General features: G+C 49.0%; 4 protein-coding genes across 4 annotated transcripts; 2 read left to right on the top strand and 2 right to left on the bottom strand.

The window, feature by feature from the left end:
* The first annotated feature begins 13488 nt into the window (after window positions 1–13488).
* Window positions 13489–13800, top strand: LOC136578092 (histone H4). The gene has a single exon (XM_066577995.1). The coding sequence runs from the start codon at window positions 13489–13491 to the stop codon at window positions 13798–13800; it is 312 nt and encodes a 103-aa protein (XP_066434092.1).
* Window positions 13801–15394: 1594 nt separating this feature from the next.
* LOC136577748 (histone H2B 1.1) lies at window positions 15395–15881 on the bottom strand. Its single transcript, XM_066577671.1, has one exon. The coding sequence runs from the start codon at window positions 15864–15866 to the stop codon at window positions 15486–15488; it is 381 nt and encodes a 126-aa protein (XP_066433768.1). The 5' UTR covers window positions 15867–15881; the 3' UTR covers window positions 15395–15485.
* A 321-nt stretch (window positions 15882–16202) lies between these two features.
* On the top strand, window positions 16203–16595 carry LOC136578091 (histone H2A type 1-like). The gene has a single exon (XM_066577994.1). It carries the CDS (start codon window positions 16203–16205, stop codon window positions 16593–16595), a length of 393 nt encoding a protein of 130 aa, XP_066434091.1.
* Window positions 16596–17759: 1164 nt separating this feature from the next.
* On the bottom strand, window positions 17760–18071 carry LOC136578090 (histone H4). Its single transcript, XM_066577993.1, has one exon. It carries the CDS (start codon window positions 18069–18071, stop codon window positions 17760–17762), a length of 312 nt encoding a protein of 103 aa, XP_066434090.1.
* Between the last annotated feature and the right edge of the window lie 7938 nt (window positions 18072–26009).

The raw sequence follows: 26009 nt of genomic DNA, 5'->3' as shown, positions 1-26009 counted from the left end.
TTTTCAAAAAGCAATATGACGTAATGCTATAGCATTACGTCATACTTCAGGAGCGATCAAAGCATCGCATCTTAAAGTCCCCCAGGGGGACTTCAAAGTAAAGTAAAAAAAAAAATCAATAAAGTTTTTTTTTAATTGAAAAAAAAAAAAGTTGTAAAAGTTTAAATCACCCCCCTTTTACCATATCTATTATTAAAAAATCTAAATAATAAATTAAAAATATGTATTTGGTATCACCGCGTCCGTAAAAGTCCGAACTATCAATGTACCACATAATTTTTCCCGCATGGTGAACGTCGTCCGGAAAAAAAAATGAAGAACGCCAGAAATGCATTTTTTTAGTTACCCTGTCTCCCAGAAAAAACGCAATAAAAAGCGATCAAAAAGTCGTATGTATTCCAAAATGGTACTATCAGAAACTACAGGACATCCCGCAAAAAATGAAACCTTGCTCAACTACGTCGACGGAAAAATAAAAAAGTTATTGCGCGCACAAAATGACCGCAGAAAATAATTGAAAAAAATTTTATGTCTTTAAAAAAAAAAAAAAAAAGAGGAGTATAGTAAAAAAAAACCTATACAAGTTTGGCATCGTAGTAATCGTACCGACCCATAGAATAAAGTTATCATGTCATTTTTGTTGCCATTTGTGCGCTGTAGAAGCAAGACGCACTAAAAGATGGCAAAATGTCGTTTTTTTTTCCATTTTACTCCACTTAGAATTTTTTAAAAGTTTTTCAGTACATTATATGGTACTTTAAATAGCACCATTGAAAAATACAACTCGTCCCGCAAAAAACAAGCCCTCAGACAGCGACGTGGATGGATAAATAAAGGAGTTATGATTTTTTTAAAGGGGGAAGGAAAAAACGAAAATTGAAAAAGAAAAATGCCCGCGTCATTAAGGGGTTAAATTTTTTGCAAGCCATTTTTAAATTTTTACATTTTTTTTGCAAACAAGGTTCTGATCTTTTTGAAATAGAATACCAGCCTGATTGTCTAGCATTAATGCAACAAGAAAATTTAAGTTTTAAAAAGTTACTGAAAGCCCTTGTTAATAATGCATATTTTGAGTTGTTTTTTATAGATGGCACCCAGGGTGATTGACGACTCCACACTGGATATGCAGTGGTCACACAACAAGATGTCCTAAAAGCAGAATGCCTCCGCATGTCGCAGTACAGGAAGCGGAACTAAAAGCCCTCGCTGAGGCGAGTAGAGTGGAGGAAGGTAAGACGGCAATCATTTACACTGACTCCCGGTATGCATTTGGCATAGCTCATGATTACGGCCCAACATGGAAGGCCAGACAGTTTTTTACCTCAGCAGGACAGCCAATTAAGAATGATGCAGCAGTGCAGAGTCTCACAGAGACCCTACTTCTACCTGACAAGGTGGAAAGCTCACACCAATTCCTACACCGGAGACGCAAGAAGCAACGCCATCACAGGCCACACAGCAAAGGCAGTGGCCCTCAAGCCGTGGAAGAAAGAAGAAAAGAAGAATTTGACTACACTTTGGACTTTGATAAAAACTTGGACTTTTTTTTTTTTTTTATCATTCAATTTTTTATTAGCCTCATAAAGAGCGGAGACATACATTTTCCAATACAGTGGAGTTTTCATAAAATCTGGTACATTTTTACAGTAGTATAGATAGCTTTTTCACTTGCCATATAACCTTGTATGTTCACTTTAATAACTTGAAAAACTTTTGAATTTTATTTCTACAGATAGAACTTGGTATTGTCTGTGTAGCATAGCAACAGTCTCCGGACTACATCGAAAGTAGAATATGGGTTAAAATATGTGGGGGTTTAACAGGGTGGTGGAACAAAACATAACAGAGAGAAGACATCATGTTGTGTGGTTTTGGAGCCACATATTCCATACCGAGTCATATTTTACTGTGGTGTTGTTTCTAAGGGCCAGAACTCTTTCAAAAAGACTATGCTCAGAAACTAGGTGGGTTAGGTCTTTGACTGTTGGAACTTCATTTGATCTCCAACGTCTTGCTATAAGCAGTTTTGCTGCTAGGAGTATGTGGGCTACCAAGTGCCTGGTAGGAGGGTTAAGATGATTTAGTTCTAAAAGCAGGAGAGCCGTACCTGGGAGTTTTGGTATATTAGATTTTGTTGTGTTTTTGAGGAGAGTAAAGACATCTCTCCAGAAGGAGGAAATCCGTGGGCATAGCCAGAATATATGGAGAAGGGAGCCCTCCTCACCGCAATCTCTCCAGCATAATGCCTCTCTGGACAGACGAAGGGTCTTAAGTTTAAGTGGCGTGAAGTACCATCTTGTTATTAGTTTTATGTGAGTTTCTATCATGTTTGCACCTCTGGTGGCCCTGTTTGCCCATTTAAATGCATCTGTCCAGTCTTCGATTGATATTTTGGTTCCTAGATCTTTCTCCCAACTCAGGAGATGGCACTTCTTTCCAGTTTTTAAGTTTCCCGCTAGGTGGTCGTAGAAGAATCTGGTTTTGGAAGTGTTTGTTTGCCAAACTCCCTCAAGACCTCTGTGAATCCCCCAGGGTACGGCTATGTTTTGTATTTGGTACGTTTGAAGGAATGATCTAATTTGGAGGTATTTAAGGGCATCTTCCTCAGGTAAGTTGAATTCTTTCACTAAGGATCCAAAGGGTTTTATGGAGCCTCTGAAGGTTAGATCCGAAATATGTTTTATTCCTTTTTTAATCCATGGGAGCATCTGGAGGTCTGTGATGAAGTATCCTAAGCAATCAATGGGGATCTTTTTCAAGCTAAAGGATTTTGCTTTATCTGAGGATTTAGCTAATTCACTCCATGCTTGTAGTGTTGCCGACATGGTTAGCGATAAGTGAGGAAGGTTTACCCTAGAGCGTAATTGAGGGGAGGAGATGGCGAGGATTTTTGCGTATATCATGGAGTTTAGGGGTTTGGGGCTAATCTCTTCTGCCTCTAAATTGGGCCAGCTAATCGTTGTTGGTCTCGCCAGCCATGCTAATGATTGATTTAAGATAGTTGCGTTCCTATATGCGTTAAGGTTTGGGAGTCCAGCTCCTCCTTGTAAGTTGTGGAGAGCTAGGGTTGAAAGGGAGACTCTTGGCGGTTTACCTTCCCAAACATATTTGGTTAGTTGTGTTTGAAGTTTTTGGATTATCGTTCTTGGGGTAGGAATAGGGAGAGTTCTAAAATAGTACAAAAGCTTTGGGAGAATCATCATCTTGTAAAGTACAATACGTCCTAGCCAGGTGGTCTGTTGTTTTTTGAAATGGTCTACGTCGTCTTGTATGGTTTTCAAAATGGAAAGGTAATTTGTAAGTGCTAGTTCCTTCAGGGGAAAGCATAATTGGATCCCCAGGTAAGGGATGCTTTTGGGTTGCCACTGGAATGGGAACTCCCGTTGTAGTTCCGCTTTTAATTGTTCATTTACATGTATGCTTAATATCTGTGATTTGCCAATATTTAGTTTATAAAAAGAGACCTTTGAAAATTGAGTTAAGATCGAGTAAGCTGCGCGTAGGGAAGTTGTGGGTTTTGTTAATGTTAATAAGACATCATCTGCAAATAAATTTATTTTATGTTGTCGGGTTTTTGTATGTATGCCGTGGATGTGAGGGTTTATTCTGATATGCTCTGCAAGGGGTTCCATTATTAACGTAAAGATTAGTGGGGATAGTGGGCATCCCTGACGGGTGCCATTTGTGATATCAAAGGGGGCAGATAATGTACCGTCAATTAGAATTCTAGCCCTGGGAGTCGAGTATAAGGCCTTAATTGCTTGTATTATATGACCTGTGAATCCAAATTTTTCGAGAACTGAGAAAAGATAGCCCCAGTGGAGTCTATCAAAAGCCTTTTCGGCATCCAAGGCTAGGAGTAAAGATGGAGAGTGGGAGGAGTCAATTTTATTAAGGAGGTTTAGTACTCTACGGGTGCCGTCAGGGGCTTGTCTACCTTTGGTGAATCCGACTTGGTCGGTGTGTATTAGTTCGGGGAGAATCTTAAGTAGTCTCTGGGCTATTATTTTTGCGTAAATTTTTGTGTCAGAGTTTAGAAGTGAAATTGGTCTAAAATTGGTTGGTGACGTGGGATCTTTGCCCGGTTTAGGTATGGTGACGACTGTGGCTTCTAACATTTCTTCTGGGAGTTTACTTTGCGAAATTGCTAAGTTGAAAGCGGGGACCATATAGGGCACTAGGTGGGATGAGAATTGTTTATAATATTCGTTCGAATACCCGTCTGGGCCTGGAGATTTTTGAGTCTTTAACGTTGTAATTACTTCAGCTGTTTCTGAAGTTGTTATGGGTTTGTTTAGTTGGTCTATTTGATCTTCTGAGAAGAAAGGTAGATTAAGATCTCGGAGGAAGGATGCGATTTTTTGTGGGGTCGGTTGTGGGGTGGATGTGTCATCTTTAAGGTTGTAGAGTTTTGCGTAGTATAGTCGGAAAGTTTCGGCTATCTGTTTCGGGTGGGAAATCTTTTCTTTTTTGTCATCTAGGCTATATACAAATGGGATTTTTGACTTTTGGATTTTCTTTTTAACTAAGTTTGCCATTATTCTAGATGGTTTGTTTATTGAGGCGTAGTAGTTTATGCGTGAGGTTTTTATTGCCTTATCGTAGTTTTCCATAAGAAGCTTGCACAGTTTTTGTCTAAGTGTAAATAGGTTTTCATGTGTCTCATTAGTGGGGTGGTCACGGATTTGTTGCTCAGCTGATGAGATTTGTGTGAGAAGTTCATTGGTTTGGGTTATTTTTTCCCTTTTTTGTTTGGCGCTCATTTTAATAAGTATTCCTCTAACAAAGGCCTTATGGGCATTCCAGACTGATAACGGTGACATTTCAGGAGTTGCGTTAATTTGGAAGAATTCCTCCAGAGCTTTCGTTATGTCTTTGGAATTTTGGGGGTCTCTCATCAGGAAGAGATTATTTCTCCAGATTTTCGGTCCCTCTCTGCAGCCATTCCATTGGAACGTAGCAGAAATTGAAGCATGGTCTGACCATGTTGCTTGATTGATTTTTGCCTCAGAGACGTATGGTAAAGACCATCTGTCTACGAGGATCAGATCTATTCTTGAAAAAGTTTTGTGGCGGGGGGAATAGAACGTGTACTCCTTAGATGAGGCATTTAGGCACCTAAATGTGTCATAAAATGCTTCTTTTTGAATCCAGGGCTGCAGGGAAGGGGCATTCCTGACTGGGTGTGATGATGAGTCTATCAGTCTATCTGGGGTAATGTTGAAGTCGCCGCATATAATCAGCCTACCCACCTCCTGCCTCCTTAGCTTCTTTACGATTTTGTTTAAGAAGCGAATCTGGGCCTTATTGGGTGCGTAGATATTTAAAATAGTAAAGGGAGTGGAGTTTAGTTTTCCAGATAAGATTATATATCTCCCTTTAGGGTCGAGTTCTGAATGTGAGACTTCTAGGGATATAGTATCTCTGAAGGCGATAAGGACACCTGCTTTTTTGGTGGGTGCACAGGCCATGAAAATATTAGGATATTTTTTGTGCGAAATTTTTGGAGAGGTCGAGGAAGCAAAATGGGTCTCTTGGACACAAAGTATGTCCGCATGGTTAGACAAAGCCTCCCTCCACAGGGACGAACGTTTAAATGGGGAGTTCAGCCCATTAGCATTAATGGAGAGAAGCTCAAGCGCCATGCGGAATATTTGTTTTGCTATCGTGCGGCATGGAATATAATATATGTCTTCTCAAAACAGTGGGGACGAAAATAATATGCATCAACTTATGCAATAACATTAGAATATGTGTGACAAGAGAGAAATAAAGAAACAAGTCCTTACAGATTTCGGTCTTGTTCATCTGTGGGGGGGGGGGGTGAAAAGTTCACTTAGGTAGAACCTTCTCCTAGGTCCTTATCGTTGTCGACGTAGGCTTTCAGTGTTTCAGCGGATCTGGTTGCGTGGAGATCGGATCCTCTCCGCTTCTCTGGTTCTCGTGGGGGGAGATGTAGTAGTATTTTCAAGGAGTTGGATGCCCCAAGTTTTCAGGAGAGCAGCCGCATCCTCTGGTTTCTGAAGAATATGGCTTGCACCATCTCTTTGGATTATCAGTTTCGGGGGGAAACCCCATTTATATGGGATTTTTCTCTGTCGAAGAGTGGTAGTAACATCTGAGAATTTCTTTCTAGCTTGAAGTGTGGCTTGCGATAAGTCCATGTAAAGGTGGATGTTGGAGTATGGTGCGGGTAGCTGGTTAAGTTTTCGGGCTGCTTGCATAGTCGCTTCTTTGATATGGAAAAAATGGATTCGGGCTAGTATATCCCTTGGTGCTGTATCCGGAATAAATTTGGGCTTAGGCAGCCTGTGTGCTCTGTCGATAATCAAATCTATAGGTGCAGCGTCCGGTAGTAGAGCCTGTATTAGTTGTTGTAGATATTTGGTGATTTCTGATGGAGGGACAGACTCTGGTATTCCTCTAAACTTGATATTGTTACGGCGGTTTCTGTCTTCCGCATCAGCCAATTTGGATTTGAGCACCTCTACCTCTTCTGCTAGAGCGTAATGGGAGTCGATGAGGTCGTTGTGTGAGTGCGTGAGCTCTCCCATTTTGTTTTCTGTGTGGGTGACCCTTTCGTCGAACTCCGTTAGGCTTGTTTTCAATGTAGAGGATAGAAGATCAAAATTAGACTGTAGGGAGTCCCTTAGGGCAACCACCATCTCTTTTATAAAGGCTTCTGTTGCTGGCTGTTCTTTTGTAAGCATTGTAGAAATACAGTCATTTACAGGAGGCATAGTTGTTCTTTCTTCCTGGACTCTTGATAATTTTGGGCGTTGCTTGGGAGGGCTAGCAGAAGGAGAGACGTAGTGTAGACCTTTGTTCTGCGAGACTGAAACTGTTTGGCAAGCGCCGTGAGTCTGTCTGATGGGGGGTGTTTCTTTTGTTGTCTGTGGTATCTGAGGGGCCTCGTCCCCCGGATGCCTGAGTGTTTTACTTTTTCCGCGGTCATCCGCTCGGTCAGGCGACAGATCTCGAGGCGAGGATGAAGGGGAGGTTGAAAAATCCCCTTCCTCATGTAGTGAGCTCATCGCCGCCGGGCCTTCAGTAGCCGCATCCCGCTGGCCGCCACTTCGCGCGGCGAAATATTCCTTCAATCGACCCGTATGGGCTCTGGAAGATTTGCGTCGGGGCATTGGCGTTTAGCTGGGACGATAGAGCCGGTTTCGCGGTCGGCAATAAGCCGGGCAATCTGCTTCTTTACGAGTTTGGGGTCTCAAAGCTCTGGACCTCACCAAGCCTCCTCTGTCGTTTTTTCTATGTTTGGTAAGAGTGCTTCTTTACAGAGAGGCTTGTATTTGGGGGTTTCACAGATTATGGTGTCCCCCTGATCTGCTCGCAGGTGTTGGGGAGAGTGGTAGGGGGACAAATGGGCTTCTTTTTAGCCCACTCCGGGGCAGGTGGGCAGATCAGTGCCTTGATTTTTATTGCTTTTGGGCAGCAGGGGGTTAACAGACCCCGTTCTCTTGCCTCTGATCTTCAGTGTGTCGGGGAAAGCTGGACCGGCTCTTTAAGAAGATGCTGGTCAGCGGAGGAGGTTCACCCGATAAGGCAGGCTTTCCTCCGTCTGTGACAGGAGCGGGGCGCAGGTTAGAAGTCTGAGGTGCAGGCTAGGGCTGTTTGCCGGCAGCGGGGACCTCTCTAATGTCCGGCACAGCAGGAGGGTGCATGCGTTACTGTGGAGTGTCAGTAGCCGGCGGAGCGGGGACTTTTTGCAAAGGAGGTGACTCACCGCCTTCGCTATTGCAGAACTCCCGGCGGGACCCTCGGAGCGGTGACAGCCGGCGGTAAGAGCTCCGCTGATGAGGCAGGCTCCCCACTCGCTCCCGGCAGCAGCAAGGAATGCGATCGTGTTCTCCGGGGCAGCAGCGCGGGGCGCACCGCCAGCTAGTTTCCCTCGCCGCCCCCAACGGAGGAAGAGGATCGCCGGGGACAACAGGTGCGTCTGCGGTCCGTGGCAGATGGCAGGCAGCCTCTCTGTTCTCACCTCTGTCACGCCGCCTGTCAGCGCCAGCGGTAGTCGCCCGGAGGGCTCCGAGATGTTCTTAATTTTTCCTCCGTGGAGCAGGCGATCCAAGGAGGTTTCAGTTGTGGCGGGAAGCCTGGGAACACGTGGAGGGCGAAGGTTTCAAAACGTCTGCACCGCTGCCGAGAAGACCGGCGTCGATATTCAGGCAGCGGAGAGGGATCCGGTGATCTTTTCAGAGACGGTAGGGTGCTTTTGTTGTAGCTTTTGGTTGTTTTGGGTAGCTTTGTAGGAGAAGATTCTCGGAGCTCCAAGATCAAGCGGCCATCTTGGTGCTCAGTTAAGCCACGCCCCCCATAAAAACTTGGACTTTGATATGAACTTGGACTTTGATAAAAATTTGGACTTTGATAAAAACTTGGACTTTGATATGCTAAAGACTTTACAGTTACAAGCAAGCAAGGAAAAATGGACTAAAAAGGGACGGCGTATGGTGAACAGTCAACAGCACTTGCTTACCATAGTCCCTGTGCCCCATGATGGCCCAGCTGATGCACGGAAAGACGCACCTCTCAAAGCAGCAATGATGTCGACGCTTGAACCAGGACGAGTGGCTCCTGGGTTTTCAGTAGCTGCTGCATCATTTGTCCAGTTTTGCATGATCTTTGCCGTAAGCAACAGGGCAGAAGTAAATTTGCCACATAACACTTGCCGGGGCCACTCTACCCATTTCAGGGATTGCAAATTGGCTACACTCAGCTCCTACTTGTTGGGAAGCATGAATATGTGCTTGTTGTTGTTGATGTCTTTTCAGGTTGGAGACCTACTCTGTTACCAAAGTAAATAAGCAGGTAACCGCACAGAAGCTCATGAATGAGGTAATCCGCAGATACGGGGTACCGGAAGTGATTGAGTCAAACAAAGGTACACACTTCACAGGTGAAATAATGCAATACATCATGTCTGCTTTGGGTATATTCCAGGCTTTTCACACACCCTACCATCCGCGGAGTAGGGGGAAAGTAGATACAAAAGACAATAGAGGAAATGGGCAAATTTTGAATTGAGTGTCTTTCATTAGTTTTTCTTTTTCTCCAGGAGGGTACATGCCACAGTAGCTGAGTTTGGGGAATGATTTTCTTGTTAATTTTGTCATAGGCCTCTCCAAGGAATTGTCAATAATGCATTCTGTAGTCTCTGCTTTTCTCCCAGGTCCTACAGATGAGTGTCACAATCTGAAACCAGGTGACAGGGTCTATGTGAAAAAGTTTAAGAAAGAAACCCTGTTTGAATGTCCTTACCAGATGTTGTTCACCACCCCAACTGCAGTCAAGCTCGAAGGAAAGCCCACTTGGATCCACACTTCGCACTGCAAGAACTAATGATCCTGCATATCCTTTACATGCTATAATGTGGTACAATTCCTCTAACACACACCTTTGACTACTGTACACTAGCCCCCTGTTTCAGAACAAATTAATACAAGCAAATATGCAATATGAATCCTACACTGAGGGTGAGAATTTGATGCTCCAGGTGGTAACTTTGATCCACATGTACACATAGATACAATAGGAGTGCCAAGGGGGGTGCCAGATGAATTTAATTCTAGAGATCAGGTTAAAGCAGGTTTTGATTCCTTATTTGCTATTGTCACTGTTAATAATAATGTAGATTGGATGAATTATATCTATTACAATCAGCAGAGGTTTGTAAACTACACCAGGGATGCTTTGAAAGGGTTAGCTGGCCAGTTAGGGCCCACTGCATCCATGACGTTCCAAAATAGAGTGGCCCTGGATATGAGGTGGGGTATGTAACTTCCTGTATGTGTATTATCCCTTTGATCAAAAAGAGTATGAGTAAGGGACTGGACAATGTGACACCAACGTTTCCCTTGTTTGAAAAAAGATGAAGAGCCAGTTCCGATAATGCCAACCAGATACGTTACCAGAAGAATGGAGAAATGTACTAGTACTGCGCCGCCCCGGTCTCATAAGATGGACTGTCAGTGGAATTCCCATTTGCCTAGGGACAGTGCAGAAGACCTTAGGTTCCGGCGAGGGCACACCCTGCGGGGTGTTAACTCGTACAGATAGAGGGTATGGATGCCCGGAAATAAGCCCAGGGAATCCATGGCCTCCTTCTGAGGTGAGGTAGGGATCCCTCCCTTTTAGGAGTAGGGACTTACGGGCAAGTGGAGAAACCCTGACGCAAGGGAGAGGCGACCGAGGAAGAGTGCAAGGTCTGGTACTTGATCTCCGTATTAAGTTTTTAGGGGGGTTTGAGAGGGATACATATATATCCTTGTAGGTAGAAAAGAAAAACACTGGAATATATACATTTATATAGATATAGTTATATGCCTTTCTTTTTATGTATACTAACTTTATTTTCATTTGTACTAACTCTATAAAAAACTTAATACGTTGCCTTACATCAGATATGCCAAGATGCTTTGCAAGGCTTGAACAAAATGTATTTTAAAACACAGCAAAGAAGAATGTCCAAAGGAACCAGACGAAGGATGAAGGTTAAAGTGGAGAGATACGAAGATTGCATGCTTGGCCGCTTTCTTAGAATTGAGTGGGTGATTCTTTGCACTGGAGTTAATTGAATACGTGATTTTCTGTACATAAGCCAGAGGCGCCGTAGCAAGATATCAAGATGTTCAACTATGTACATAATTTTCACTGTCTCAGGCCGGAAATCCGGACTTCTCATATATGGTTATGAGCCCATCACCCCTTGCTGGTGATGGGACAAAGGGTATAAGATCTCATGTAATCTGTAATAAAACACGGCACGACAGCGAGAGCCATGTCCCGTGTGAGGAATGATACCAGACCTCTGTGTGTTTTTTTCTTTACCGCCGGCAACGGGGCAAGTGGGGTGGGCCTGATTGGTGCTGTACTTAGAATATTTATTACCCTGACACCTCCTCCTGCTTGGGGTCAGGGGATCAGCACTGGGCATCATGTATTTTCTCCTGTGTTACCACAGTTATCAGAGAAACTTGTTTGGGACAAAGGAGAGGAGCGTAACTGCATTAACGTTACAGGGGCCTGCCTATACTTCCGCTGCAGAAATGTTACAGGGGTCTGCCAATACTGCTGCTACATAAATGTTTCTGGGGTCTGTGTATACTTCTGCAACTAAAATGTTAGTGGGGTCTGTCTATACTGTTACTACTAAAATGTTACTAACACTGGGCTCTGCCTATATTGCCGTTACGAAAATGTTACTAGGGTCTGCCTATACTGCTGCTACTGAAATTTTACTAATACTGGACTCTGCCTATATTGCTTCTACTGAAATGTTACTGGGGTCTGTCTATACTTTTACTACTGAAATGTTTCTAATACTGGGCTCTGCCTATACTGCTGAAACTGAAATGTTACTGGGGTCTGACTATACTGTAACTCAGGAGAAGAGGCAGCGGTGTGTCCCGCAGGCAGTGCTTGTGCTTGGTTGGAGGTAGTGTGGTGCTTATCTAAAGTGTGCCTTGCTAATGATGGTTTGTCCGGAATTTGTCCGGAGCTACACAATGCTACATCAGCATCGAGGGGCATTTTCTGCTCAGCCATCGTTGTAACTTCACGGAAAACCGTGGTGCCCTCAGCCATGAGCAAGGCGAAGGTCATGGAGGCAGGGTATCAGGGTAGACGGGGTGCATATATCAGGGCCGGCTATTATTGGGGCATCAAACTGGATTGCCAAAGATTGAACAACACTCCGTGACAAGCTATCAGCCTAACTATTTCCCTTTACCGCTACTACTTGCACACAATGTGACACAAGAACACTAGACCCTTTGTACGGACACGGTGACCTTTACATAAACAGTACATTCAGAACGTATTTATTGTATTGTTCTCCATTGTATGTCCATGTTGTTCATTGTGAGCAGATTATTGACCCGCCGGCCGCACTGTGTACTGCGGCTACTGCCTTTACATGTATGACTGCAGGTAGATACAGTGACCGGAGACTAGTGGGTTAAGGTTAAATGTACATAGCTAAGCCGGTGTCCCGTGGGAAGTCACGCATGGGGCAGCCCGGACAGGGAGCTGTCTTCCGTGAAGCTTCTTGATGGCACCCGATGGTATTTATTATCCTCTCCTCCCCACAGAGGCATCACATAGGCATAGAACAAGAGCAGCGTCCGAGGCAGCTAGGAGAGCCCGTCCTAGAGAGCGCTGCCCCCTCCCCTCACACCTGCCCGGAGGAGGGTTCATGGGAGGGCATGAGGTGCAGGAAAGCCGGAGTGACCCTACTGTACTGAGAAGGAAGCTGGAGGCCGGCCGGGATACGGAGCTCAGCTACAGTTGTACTGATGCCGTACAATCTGCGTTGCTCCTATTCACTTACAGCTGAGCGGCCCTGGTGCATTATGTCTCCCGCGGATGTAAGGGTGGAAACATGGGTTGGGAGCCCTGAGTTAGATGGTACGTCTAGGCGAGGGGCACAACGGTGGACCGGCTGCCGCACACACACCTCCCCACATGTACCGCCCATTCCCCTGGCAAGCTCACATATCTCCCAGGCGGATTCCCATCTCTGGTCCTGTCTCACACATCTCCCCGCCGGATTGAGATCTACGCTCGTTTCCCCCCGGGCGCTCGCTGGACAGCTTTGTCTGCTCCCAGCTCCTGTCCCCGTCGGCCGCAGCAGCCGGCGCCGCTGTCACCCTACGCGCTGGCCTCCGCTCCCGTACACCGATGGCATTGGCGCCGCTGCCACGGCGAACCCCGCTCTCGCTGCCCATGGCGCCGCTGGTGGCCAGCTCTGCCGATGACTGTGAGCTGCTGTTCGGCCGGAGCAGCGGCTTGCCTACAAGAGCTCCACTAGCTGCCCCTGCACTGCTCTCTTTCTGGGTCGCCTCCTTGGGCGCTAAATAGAAGAGCTGATTAGCGATCTGGAAGGGTATAGAGGACGGGGTTGTGGGGGAAGCGGGGGTCTCACAGTACCGATGGTCCTTCAGCTTTCTGGACCAACACGCTCTCCCGTAGGAATCCCAGCGGACACTGTACAACATCTGCTGCCCCGGGGATCTACAGTAGAACCCTCCCTGCGGGTTCTGTACGATGTCACCGACTGCGGCACTGGATCTGGCGTTGAAGCGATGAAGTTGTCAGTGAGAGGCATCTATCGGTTCCTGTAGTCCGCCGGGAGGGAAGGGATTAGTGTTGAGGATGTATTTTATATGTGGATGTTATCTCATTGTACCAAGGAGAAAGAAAGCCATACAAAAACAACAATAATACTACACAACGAAATGAGGCACCTAGCCAGGAGGCTTTTGAGAGTTGTAGAGGAAGCGGGTAAATTCCAAATTTCAAACGGTTCTGTGCTAAACCAATCAGCAAGGAAGGGGAGTGGCCAACATGTAATTGCCCCATTAGGAAGGCCTTAAACTTGCGTCATGTATTATTGTTTTCAATCTGGTCCGCTCGCTGTGTAGATAAGGGAGGACGCTCGAACTGGTTGGCAATTGTTTTCTGCTTACAACGTAGAAGATGTCTGGTCGCGGTAAAGGAGGGAAAGGTCTTGGGAAGGGCGGTGCTAAGCGGCACAGGAAGGTGCTCCGTGATAACATCCAGGGCATCACCAAGCCTGCCATCCGCCGTCTAGCTCGCAGGGGAGGCGTCAAGCGTATCTCCGGCCTCATCTATGAAGAGACTCGCGGCGTCCTGAAAGTCTTCCTGGAGAATGTGATCCGCGACGCCGTCACCTACACCGAGCACGCCAAGAGGAAGACCGTCACCGCTATGGACGTGGTGTACGCGCTCAAGCGCCAGGGCCGCACTCTCTACGGCTTCGGAGGTTAATAATGCTGCTCTTTCACCATAACACAAAGGCTCTTCTCAGAGCCGCCCACCTCTTCCAAGGAAAGGCTGTAATCCAACTCCTTGTGGGGGGTTGCCGCTGATTCAGTCTGATTGCCAGTCTGATAATTGGAATGTCCCAGGTGAAGGAAGCGCTTCCTGGCCCGCGCGTACTTCAGGCTCTAGTCCCTTTTCCCTCCTACCGATAGAGAGGAGGAAGCAGGCTGCGGCGCACTGATTGTATGTCCTCCTTGCACTAAAGCATACGGCCTGCCCGCTAATCCGTGTAGTGCTACCATATTGGAGGCGTCCTGCACGGCCGTCCTCTCATATAGAAGTGCTGCAATTGCACCAAGATCTCCCAAGGACCCGCGGAGCCATTATTTTATATAGAGTTGCGGTCATAGCACCCAGCTCTCCCAGAGTACTGCACTGACATCGTGTTGCAGGACTCTGGGAGAGCTGAATGATATAGCCGCAGCACTAAATTAACCTAGGCAAGAGGGTGGCCCTGCAGATCTCTGAGAGATACAGTCTGCGCCTCTATGTGAGGGGATGGCCGCTGTCACTCTGGTCCCCGCCAGGCTATCTTTGCTCCCATTCCCACTGCTGCTGCTACTCTGGTCCCTGCACCGCTATCGTTCCCTTTGTGGCCGCTGGAGTAAAAGGAGTCAAGAGGCGCCTGGACACCTCTACATGCGGAGCTGGGGAGTGTGAGGCTCTTCTCGTCATGCTCCTCCTCCCCTTTCCTGGCGCTTCAGGCCTCTCATTGTCAGGCATCCCGGGTTGCCTCCGCTACCCCCTTGTACCCACTACAATGCACTACAGCCCCCAGCATGTCATCCTTGGACAACTTTGTCGTCTGCCTCCGACCCTTTGTGCACCCCACTGCTTCGGTCACACACACTCCATGTAACCCGTGTAATCACTGACGGGGCATCTGATAGAGCGGCGATCAGGGCTGCCGGTATCTGATCAGCAGGGGATACACTGTGCTCAGAGTACCGCGAGCAGCAACAGTCGCCGATTATCTGATGGCTTTATTGTCCGGTGCCACTAAATCTAGGTAGAGCGCCGCACAGTGCCCACCAGTATGGAGGCGTCTGCGGGTCACCCGGATGGTTTAGAGATCTGCCTATTCCCAGGTCCGCTCACTATCAACTCCCCGGCCCGGCTGTCACGTATTAACCATTTCTGAGAGAACAGTTGGGGTTATCAGCGAGCTGCCGGGACGGGTACATATCGGGAGAAGCATGCGACCGGCACTGTACACTCGACCGATCACACTCGGTTAATATCCAGAACTGGGTTTCTAAATATTCCCTAAAGTGTGCTGGAACTGCACCTTGTCAGGGTTTCTCCCCGTCGGTGATCCTCCTAGTTGCTCTTTACCATCCGCAGCTTTCTTCTAATTCATCCCAGCTGCATTACTGCTAATATAAACCACGGGTTCTGAGCAGTCCGTCAGGGCATCGTCCATAACAATGCTGCGATCGTGCCATTTATACTGCACGATGCAGAAGAGACACCAGAGAGAACTAGCACACAATCTGGTTATCATTCACTCTACAGCAACATATTACAATAACCTACACACCGACTAGGAGGTGACAGCTCTGCTGTAGACGGGGTGGGTGGCTCTTAGAAGAGCCTTTGGGGTGATGATGCACGGCGGACCACTAGACAGATTACTTGGCGCTGGTGTACTTGGTGACGGCCTTGGTGCCCTCGGACACGGCGTGCTTGGCCAGCTCTCCGGGCAGCAGCAGGCGCACGGCGGTCTGGATCTCCCGGGAGGTGATGGTGGAGCGCTTGTTGTAGTGAGCCAGGCGGGAGGCTTCCCCTGCGATGCGCTCGAAGATGTCGTTGACGAAGGAGTTCATGATGCCCATGGCCTTGGAGGAAATGCCGGTGTCGGGGTGGACCTGCTTCAGCACCTTGTACACGTAGATGGCATAGCTCTCCTTCCTGGTCTTCCTACGCTTCTTGCCGTCCTTCTTCTGAGTCTTGGTCACGGCTTTCTTGGAGCCCTTCTTGGGCGCTGGAGCAGACTTGGCGGGATCAGGCATGATAACGTAGAGATACTTTCCTCACTAGAGAGAACAGTGTTCCTGCACCTCCCAGCGCTGCGGTATTTATAGCGAGGCCATGCAAATGAGTACCGCCGTCTGCTTGCTGTTCTACTGGAGCAGCAAAACATGTGACCCCTGTGAGCGTCATTAGCCACGCCCAGTGCCGCTCATTGGTTCTTCCTCAAGTCTGGCCTCTATTGGGGGGATTGAAATCTACCCAATTGGAGGAGAGGAGAGCGGAGCAGCAGGTTATAAAAATCAACAGAACTGCGCCTCCTCGTTATCACAACTTTCAAGGTGTTTTATTCTAATTCTGCTTTCCTGTGCTAGAAGATGTCTGGACGCGGCAAACAAGGAGGCAAAGTCCGTGCTAAGGCCAAGACTCGCTCATCCCGGGCAGGACTGCAGTTCCCTGTCGGCCGTGTACATAGGCTTCTCCGCAAGGGCAACTACGCTGAGAGGGTGGGCGCCGGCGCTCCGGTCTATCTGGCAGCAGTGCTAGAGTATCTGACCGCTGAGATCCTGGAATTGGCTGGCAATGCCGCCCGGGACAACAAGAAGACGCGCATCATCCCCCGTCACCTCCAGCTGGCTGTGCGAAACGACGAGGAGCTGAACAGGCTGCTCGGTGGGGTGACCATCGCCCAGGGAGGCGTCCTGCCCAACATCCAGGCCGTGCTGCTGCCCAAGAAGACCGAGAGCAGCAAGACGAGCAAGAGCAAGTGATCGCGCCGATCCCTCCATAGAACCAAAGGCTCTTCTAAGAGCCACCCACATGCTCCTTACAACAGAGCTGCGCCGCTTCTATGCTGTGATACTCGGTGGCCGGTACGCCGGCTGCACCGGGAAACTGTATAAATGTACAGGACTTTCCACAAGGAGGCAGAGATTGGGGCGGATGCCAATGTGGCCATCCCTGTCACCGGCAGAAGCGGACAATCGTCCTGCTCTAGGTGACCTCATGTCCAGAGGACGGGCGGCTGTAGGACTCGCTCACCAGTCCTTGCGATAACGGGTTAACAGGATTCTCTGTTTGGTCACGTATATACAAGAATCGGAACGCTCGTGTTGTGTTTCGGATAGAACACCCAGCTTTCTCAGGGTCCTGCGTGGGCCGTATGCTTACAAAGTGTTGCAGCCGCATCATCCAGCCCTCTCAGAGCTCTACACGGTCGCCCCCTTAGAAGTGCGCTCATCATGTCACTCCACAGCCATGCCCTTTTTATGAAGGTGGAGCTATATCACCCAGCTTTCCCAGAGCCCTGCACGGCACAGGCTGGTTTTGGATTATAGTAAACCTACAGGGATTAGACGTCCTCTTGCGTTACGGGTGGAGCAGGTAGAGGATTCCACCGCTCGTCGTAGGGCTGGGATTAGGGGGCTGTAGCTGAGTGTTCTTTACCTCCAGCCCCGAGCGCCTCTATATCAGACGGCCTGGTCACTGATTACACGTGTTACATGGATGGGTGGAGGACAGGAAGAGCGGGAGACGCGATCAACTGAGCGGGAAGTTCAAAATCTCCGGTGATCAGCCAATGAGCGGGAAGAATCTGACTATAGCCCCGCCCATAGGCGGCACTAAAACCACCCGACCTCCAACGGCAGGTCTGTTAACCCTTCACCGCACTCATTAATTCAGGCCCAGCTCCTCGCGTATTATAAACATAACCTGCCTGCCCTAAATAGGTTAAGGGGTTTAAAAGCGTGCCGTGACCGCAGCCTGAAGCGCACCCTGACGGGGAGGCTGCTACACCCCGGCTGTATCATGTCAGAGTGCCTAGACTATCACCGCTGCTGACGACCCCACAAGGAGTTGGATTACAGCCTTTCCTTGGAAGAGGTGGGCGGCTCTGAGAAGAGCCTTTGTGGTATGGAGAAAGAGCAACATTATTAACCTCCGAAGCCGTAGAGAGTGCGGCCCTGGCGCTTGAGCGCGTACACCACGTCCATAGCGGTGACGGTCTTCCTCTTGGCGTGCTCGGTGTAGGTGACGGCGTCGCGGATCACGTTCTCCAGGAAGACTTTCAGGACGCCGCGAGTCTCTTCATAGATGAGGCCGGAGATACGCTTGACGCCACCCCTGCGAGCTAGACGGCGGATGGCAGGCTTGGTGATGCCCTGGATATTATCGCGGAGCACCTTCCTGTGCCGCTTGGCGCCGCCCTTCCCAAGGCCTTTCCCTCCTTTACCGCGACCAGACATCTTCTACGTTACGAGCAGAAAGCGATAGCTGCTCAGCGCAGAGCCCTACTCTATATAGACAGGGAGCGGACCAGAGAGGGAACTACTGATCAGGGCCGTCATTGAGGGGCGTTTCTTTTAGTTGTCTAGAGTAAAGGCTCATCCCCTCTCCCTGCTGATTGGCTGAATACAAGAGCCCTTGCCATCTTGTGCAGCCGATTGGCCTGTCAGCTCCTGAAGCAGTGGGAGAGAAGACGGAGGAGGGGTGAAGGAGACAAGGGCCATGCAGCAGAGAGCCGCTGGAGCGTGAATCCCTCCTGTAAAGCGAGGAGTGCAGCTGCTGCCACAAACACGTGGGGGCGAGGGGAGAGCGCGCAGGGAGGCTTCGGTGAAGGGGAGTACTAGAGCTCTGCTGCATCAGCCCTCCCCTGCCGGAGCAGAGAGACACTCAGGAGCCACAACAGACAGCTGTGGGCGGCAGGAACATCAGGGCACCGTGTATAACAAGGAGGCCCCATAACCTGTGACAGTCCCCGGCACAGGGCATACAGTGGCACTTCTACTGCCACCCCAAGAAGCACCAGGATTACTCCATGCTGTGCAACACTCTGCAGATTCTCAAGACCCGGAATCCCCCTTTACAGTCATCAATGAAGTGCAAAGTGAACGACTTCCCTGTGTGACTGCTGCCAGACACTGCTGTATACTCCTTATGTCTTAGGCGCCTTTACAGGTCTACTTAAGGAGCTTTAAGCAATTTGCACAATCCCCTACAAAGGCAGGAGACGCAGAAGTGGTTCTGCTATGGGACCCACTAGACAGAACTCTCCCATTGATACACTAAAGATGTTTGCGAGGGGGGAACCCCCCGACACGGAGCCTACAACATCATCTGCATCAGGAGACGTGGCCTCTGCACCAACCGCCTGTTTGAGTTCGCTTGCTGGGTTGGTTCAGACTTTGCAATGACTGTCCGATCGGCTCTTATCAGCGATGCAGACAGCTACTGCTGCCCTTACGGGTAAAATCCACGAGATCCGAATGGATGTGACGCTCCTCCTGGACCCCTGTTGGCAAAGCTGCTCAACTTCTGGGATAGAGAGGTGATCCTACAAGCTGCCAGAACAGGAGGCCCTCTTAGATGCAACAATGCTGCAAAATCCATCTTCCCGGACTTCTCGGCAGATCTGCAAAAGCAGAGAGCGCACTTCTTTGGGATTAAAAGGCAACTCTGAGATCTCCAGCTGCCATACTCCATGGCATATGGATGGTGACCGCACACGTTTCTTCTCCTCTCCGTCTGAGGCTGAGGAATGGCTGTCTAACAGGCATCAACCAGAGTGACTGAAATGTACACTTATCCAAGAAAAAGAATCAGCTATACTAATAGATCATAGACTGAACATGCGTCAACCATGTGATGGAGCAGCCAAAAAGTCAAATGCAATTGTGGGATGTATTAAGAGAAGCATAGAGTCTAGATCACGTGAGGTCATTATCCCCTCTACTCTTCCTTAGTCAGACCTCATCTTGAATACTGGGTCCAGTTCTGGGCACTCCGATTTAAAAAAAGGCATCGACAAACTGGAGCAAGGTCAGAGAAGAGTTACCAAGATGGTGAGCGGTCTGCAAATCATGTCCTACGAGGAACGGTTAAAGGATCTGGGAATATTTAGCAGAAGAGAAGGCTGAGAGGAGACTTAATAGCGGTCTACAAATATCTGAAGGGCTGTCACAGTGCAGAGGGATCAGCCCTATTCTCATCTGCACAAGGAAAGACAAGAAGCAATGGGATGAAACTGAAAGGGAGGAGACACAGATTAGATATTAGACAGTGAGGGGATCAATGAGTGGAACAGGTTGCCACGGGAGGTGGGCGAGTAATCCTTCAATGGGAGTTTTCAGAGGCCGGACAACCATCTATCTGGATGTTTTAGTGATCCTGCACTGAGCAGGGGGTTGGACCCGATGACCCTGGGGGTCCTTCTAACTCTACCATTCTATGAATCTATGACTACCTTCTTCTTTCAGGCAGAGAGCCTATTATCTGCTGAGTGGGCCCGCTTCCAAATTACCCTGCTTCGCCTCAGAGGCTCAATGATTAGAATATTTAATTTGCATTCAACTTCAGGTTAGCAGGCCCAGGATATATATGTGCATTTAAATGATAGGAGCCTGGAGGCATAGAGATAAAAGCTTTCCTCTATGTATTCAGTATGTGCCCATTATAACAAGAAAAATGCAAACGTCTCAGGACGTACCGCCTAGGATCGAGCGGTATGGATGAGAAACTGCTTTCTTCATGCAGAAAAGAGGACACAGCAAGAAGTATAAGACAGGAGCTAACATAACCTGCTACATAGGTGAGATCATTACCATTGCCAGGATATATATATATATATATATATATATATATATATATATGGTTGCCCATGGATTGCCGTGTTCCTGACTGCTGCGGGTGTGACGCCCCAATGGTTCACAAGTACTACGCTCAGCACCCTCGCAGGGTGATGTTCACAACTACTCTAGTAGATAGATATGCACCGAAGAACAGTGTGCACCACAACTGAAATGCATAACCCTTATGAAAAGCCTGTGCGACACCAGGGTACCACATTCAGCACGGCGACAGGGAAGGCATGCCCTATAGGAACGAGCCGCACACCATGCTATGCTGAATGGTAGCACCGATCCATTCCTAACCTAGTAAGGGAGGTGAAGGGGCCCTGCCTTAAAGAAGAGCAGTAGCCTCGATAGAGACGGCCCCACGGTCTTCCTCCTGGGCCCTGTCTGTCCCTGAAAGGACCCCTGGAGAGATGAACCGAACAGCAAAGCAACACAGAAATGAAAAACAGAAATGCAACTGAAAAGGAACCCACAGCTACTCATCTGCAAGTAGCACAGAAGAGCTCCAAACTCCAGGGACTCCACTATGGAACAGAATAAGCAGCACTGAGCAAAGGGAGGCGTGAGAATATATAGCCACTATGCACATGGGAACTGGCAGAGTGAATGGGAAACCACACAACATCACCCTACTCCCAGGCATGACTAATCTAGCATGCATCAAAGACAGGCAGCACCAGCAGTCTCTGCACATGGTGCATTAACCCCTGTCCTCCATAACAAGGCAACAGGTCTTGACCTGCGTCCAGACCACCATGCCCCAACAGCATCAGGGTACAATAGTACCCTTCACTCCTAACCGTTGAAGAGGATGGACTCCAACTACACCTCAATCACCCGCATTTATAGAAGGCAGACATCTTCTGACGGTACATGTATTGGTACTTTTGCAGACATATCCCAGCCACTTTCAGACATTAGCCCCTTACATGCTGCAGCTGTGCAATGCATACAACAGAGTACTAGACCCTTACACGGGCACTGCCCCCCCCCCCCCCCCCCCCGCAAGCAGACATGTTTCAATGTTTCAATAAAGGCCCATTTAGCTAGCTGAAAGACAACGATGAGCCTTATCCATGCTGCATGCTGCATTCTTAGTGGGATACCGCTGATACTATTGTTTTAGCTGGTATCCTGCTTGGGGAACACAGCCGGAATATGAAGAAGACAAGCGCTCCAGCTGTGTTCTGCATACCCCGCTAGGAGCGCTTAGCGGGATATCAGCTGAGCGCTCTGAGAAGACAGCAGCTGTATGGAGAAGATAGCGGTCCCGCTTGTATTCTGCATACAGCGTGAGTCTTCATTTACACGCTTATGCAAAGCGAACGCTCAAAACTGTCCCATGAACTGCCGTGTGCGTGGATTTTGAGTGATAATCGTTGTGTCTAAATGGGCCTTTAGAATGATCTTCATTAAACACTGGGAGATACTTAAAAGTGATATTTTCTTATAGATACCATAACCCCCAGGCCCAATATAGTATTCTGTAAGGACGCATCAAAAAAATAGGGGCAATTTATCTACCCTACTGGGAGGATCCTATAAGTGCCAGCATGGAAGATGCACACGCTGCAACAATATAGCACACCACATGCAGCAAGCGGAGATATGACCGGGCACATTTACGACAATACAATACTGTTTAATCTGTAACCCGTCCGAAGTGGAGACTGACTTCAGATGGTCACCAAGCTCCAGTATTCATCATTCTATACGGCCCGTGTCACACCAGATTGATGACATCACAATGCACAGTCAACTGCCAGACAGGCAGGCTCATTAGCATGCAATATGTTTGTATGTCTGTCTGTCTATCTATCTTTAGATATACTATGTGTGAGGGATTAGCGTCTAGGATCAGTAGCAACCTGGGCATAAGCAGTCAGAGACAGTGACACTTGTGATGAAGTCTTTAGTCCAGGCTTTGCCTGGGTTTATTTCCAAGCAAACAAAGCAAAGAACAGGCCTTAACATCAGGCAAACATAAAGGAAATCATGCTCGTCTGAGCACTTACTATACGTGGAGCGTCCCTGTCTACACACTGGTAACCAAAATGGCTCCTGCACACAGCCAGCCAGGACTCTCAGACCTGCAGAGGTCTCAGCTCTCCTCTAGGCCCTGTAGGCCCAGGCTTTATAAGGCCTGGTACCAGCCTCACCTGGTACGTGGGAGTGACCATCCCACCCTTCACTTTGGTCACTCCAGGAAAAGCCGGCCCGGATTATGCGGCTTGGAGCCACTTACTTGCTACAGCGTGTTAGTAGCTTAATGCAACTAACACTATACTGCCGGCTTCCTCCACCGAGCCCAGGCTGCTCGGTGGCACGTATCTGCCCAAGCGCTCCCCAAGGCAGCATAGGAGAGCATCCTAGGCGACACATACCTGCCCTCCAGCACCTTGCCGGTCACCGTCTCACATATGTAATCAATATAAATGATAGAATCCACATTGATATAATTAAGGTAATAACGAGAGATGAGCGAGCACACTCGCCCGAGCATTAGGGGACTCGAGATGCTCGTTACTCGAGACGAACACCACGCGGTACTCCAGTCAATTCCATGTCCTTCCCTGCATGTTTAGCGCCATTTTCTAGCCAATAGACATGCGGGGAAGGCATTACCACTTCCTGCTGTGACACGCCAGCCCTATCCCACCCCCCAGCAGTGAGTGGCTGGTGAGATCAGGTGACCGCCGAGTACCTAAAGCGGTCCCGCCCGTGCCTCGCCCCAGACACACGCTGGGAGAGTATAGGGACAGTGCTGCTACTGATATAGGGTTAGCGTAGGATCCCGTCTACAAGAACCTCAACTGTCCTTCTTAGGGCCACATCTGACTGTGTGCATTACTGTTGTGGCAGGCAGTGAGCAGTAGTGCCCCCCCCCCCCCCCCATCTCGGGCTGTGCACGCCATTACAGCTATAGTGTTCTAAGTCTGCAGTGAATTATACAGAGTATAGGGAAAGAGCTGCTGCTTATATAGGGAAAGTGTTAGAGTAGGATCCTGTCTACAACAACCCCAAAGCTCCTCCATTGGGCTGCATCTGACCGTGTACATTATACTTGTGGCCTGCTGGGAGTTGTAGTGCATCCATTTTTGTATTACGCATCTAGGCCTGTTCCCAGCCTTTCAGTAATAGGCGTTCTCAGGCTTCAGTGCCGTACAACCGGCTCTCACCATAAAACTGCACTCAAATATTTCCTAGCCTACAGCAAACGACGTCAGTTATACTGTTCTGTGTCTGCAGTGTATTAGACAGAGGTCTCACCGCTAAACAGTACCGTAATATTACCGGGGCCACTGCAAAGTATTTCAGCAGTTACCAGCACTATCCACTGGCGTTAGACTCTTCTCCCCCTCCACACAGCCTCTATAATCTGCCAGTCTCTGCGAGCAGTAAATTACCCCTCGGTATCAGCGCAAGACAGCGGGTAAATGTTTTCAAGTCACAGCATAGAGTCCCCGCTATCTACAAGTCTCTGTGTGCGGTGAATTAAGGCCCAGTTGTCAGTGCGGTACAGTGGGGTAATTTATTTGGCACTGCTCTATTCTTAATCCACCATGATGAGGAGTAGGGGTAAGGGTCGAGGACGCGGAGGTCCAAGTGAGGGTGTGGGCACAGGCCGAGTTCCTGGTCCAGGTGAATTGCAGCCGGCTGCTGCGGGATTAGGAGAGAGGAAAGTTTCTGGGGTCCCCAGATTCATATCATAATTTTTGGGTCTACTTAATAGACCTTTATTACAAACAGAGCAGTGTGAGCAGGTCCTGTCGTGGATGGCAGAAAATGCATCCAGCAATGTATCGACCACCCAGTCTTCTACGCAGTCCATTACTGCAACTCTGAATCCTCTTACTGCTGCTCCTCCTTCCTCCCAGCCTCCTCACTCCATGAAAATGACACATTCTGATGAGCAGGCAGACTCCCAGGAACTGTTCTGGGGCCCCTGCCTTGATTGGGAAATAATAGTTCCTCTCTCACCTCAGGAGTTTGTCGTGACCGATGCCCAATCTTTGAAAAGTTCCCGGGGTCCGGGTGATGAGGCCGGGGACTTCCGGCAACTGTCTCAAGAGCTTTCAGTGGGTGAGGAGGTCGATGATGATGAGACACAGTTGTCTATCCGTTAGGTAGTAGTAAGGGCAGTAAGTCCGAGGGAGGAGCACACAGGGGATTTGGAGGAAGAACCGCTGGACGATGAGGTGACTGATCCCACCAGGTTCGCTAAGCCAACTGAGAAGAGTTCTTCAGAGGGGGAGGCAAGTGCAGCAGCAGGACAGGTTGGAAGAGGCAGTGGAGTGGCCAGGGGTAGAGGCAGGTGCCAGAGCAAAGACCCCCCCCAACTGTTTCCCAAAGCACCCCCTCACGCCAAGCCACCGTGCAGAGGGCTAGGAGTTCAAAGGTGTGGACGTTTTTCAGAGAGAGCACAGACGACCGACGGACAGTGGTGTGCAACCTGTGTCGCGCCAAGTTCAGCCGGGGAGCCACCACTACCAGCCTCCCCACCACCAGCATGCGCAGGCATATGATGGCTAAGCACCCCACAAGGTGGGACAAAGGCCGTTCACTGCCTCCAGCACACCCCCTGTGCCCAAACCTGCCACTCAGATCCACCCCCCCCCCCCGCTCACGACACAGGCACGTGCGCCTCCCAGCCTGCAACCACACCCTCACCTCCACTGTCCTCCACTCCACCCAGCAATGTCTCTCAGCGCAGCGTTCAGCTGTCGCTAACACAAGCGTTGGAGCAAAAGCGCAAATATGCCTCCACGCACCCGTACACACAAGCTGTAAATGTGCACATTGCAAAATTAATCAGCCTGGAGATGCTGCCGTACAGGCTTGTGGAAACGGAAGCTTTCAAAAACATGATGGCAGCAGCGGTCCCGCGCTACTCGGTCCCAGTCGCCACTATTTTTCCCGGTGTGCCGTCCCAGCCCTACACCAGCACGTCTCCCGCAACATCAATCGTGCCCTCACCAACGTGGTTACTGGGAAGGTACACTTAACCACGGACACGTGGACAAGTACTGGCGGGCAGGGCCACTATATCTCCCTGACGGCACATTGGGTGAATTTGGTGGAGGCTGGGACCGAGTCAGAGCCTGGGACTGCCCACGTCCTACCCACACCCAGAATAGCGGGTCCTACCTCGGTGCTGGTATCTGCGGCGGTCTATGCCAACCCCCCTCTCTCATCATACGCAACCTGTACCTCTGAATTAAGAAGTGTGAGCAGCACGTCGCCAGCAGTCGGTGTGGCATGACAGCACAGCGGTGGGCAAGCATCAGCAGGCCGTGCTGAAAATACTAAGCCTAGGTGACAAGAGGCAGACGGCCCCGAGCTGTTGCAGGGTCTGACAGAGCAGTCCGATTTCTGGCTTTCGCCGCTGAGCCTCCAAGTGGGCATGGTCGTGTATGACAACAGCCGTAACTTGGTGGCGTCTCTGCAGCTCAGCAGCCTCACACACGTGCCATGCCTGGCCAACGTCTTCAATCTGGTGGTTCAGCGGTTTCTTAAAAACTACGCTCACTTGCCTGACCTGCTCGGCAA

This window comes from Eleutherodactylus coqui, chromosome 8, assembly GCF_035609145.1.
Source record: "Eleutherodactylus coqui strain aEleCoq1 chromosome 8, aEleCoq1.hap1, whole genome shotgun sequence".
Classification (NCBI taxonomy): Eukaryota; Metazoa; Chordata; class Amphibia; order Anura; family Eleutherodactylidae; genus Eleutherodactylus; species Eleutherodactylus coqui.
The sequence above is the reverse complement of the archived record's forward strand: the minus strand, read 5'-3'. Positions and strand labels throughout refer to the sequence as shown.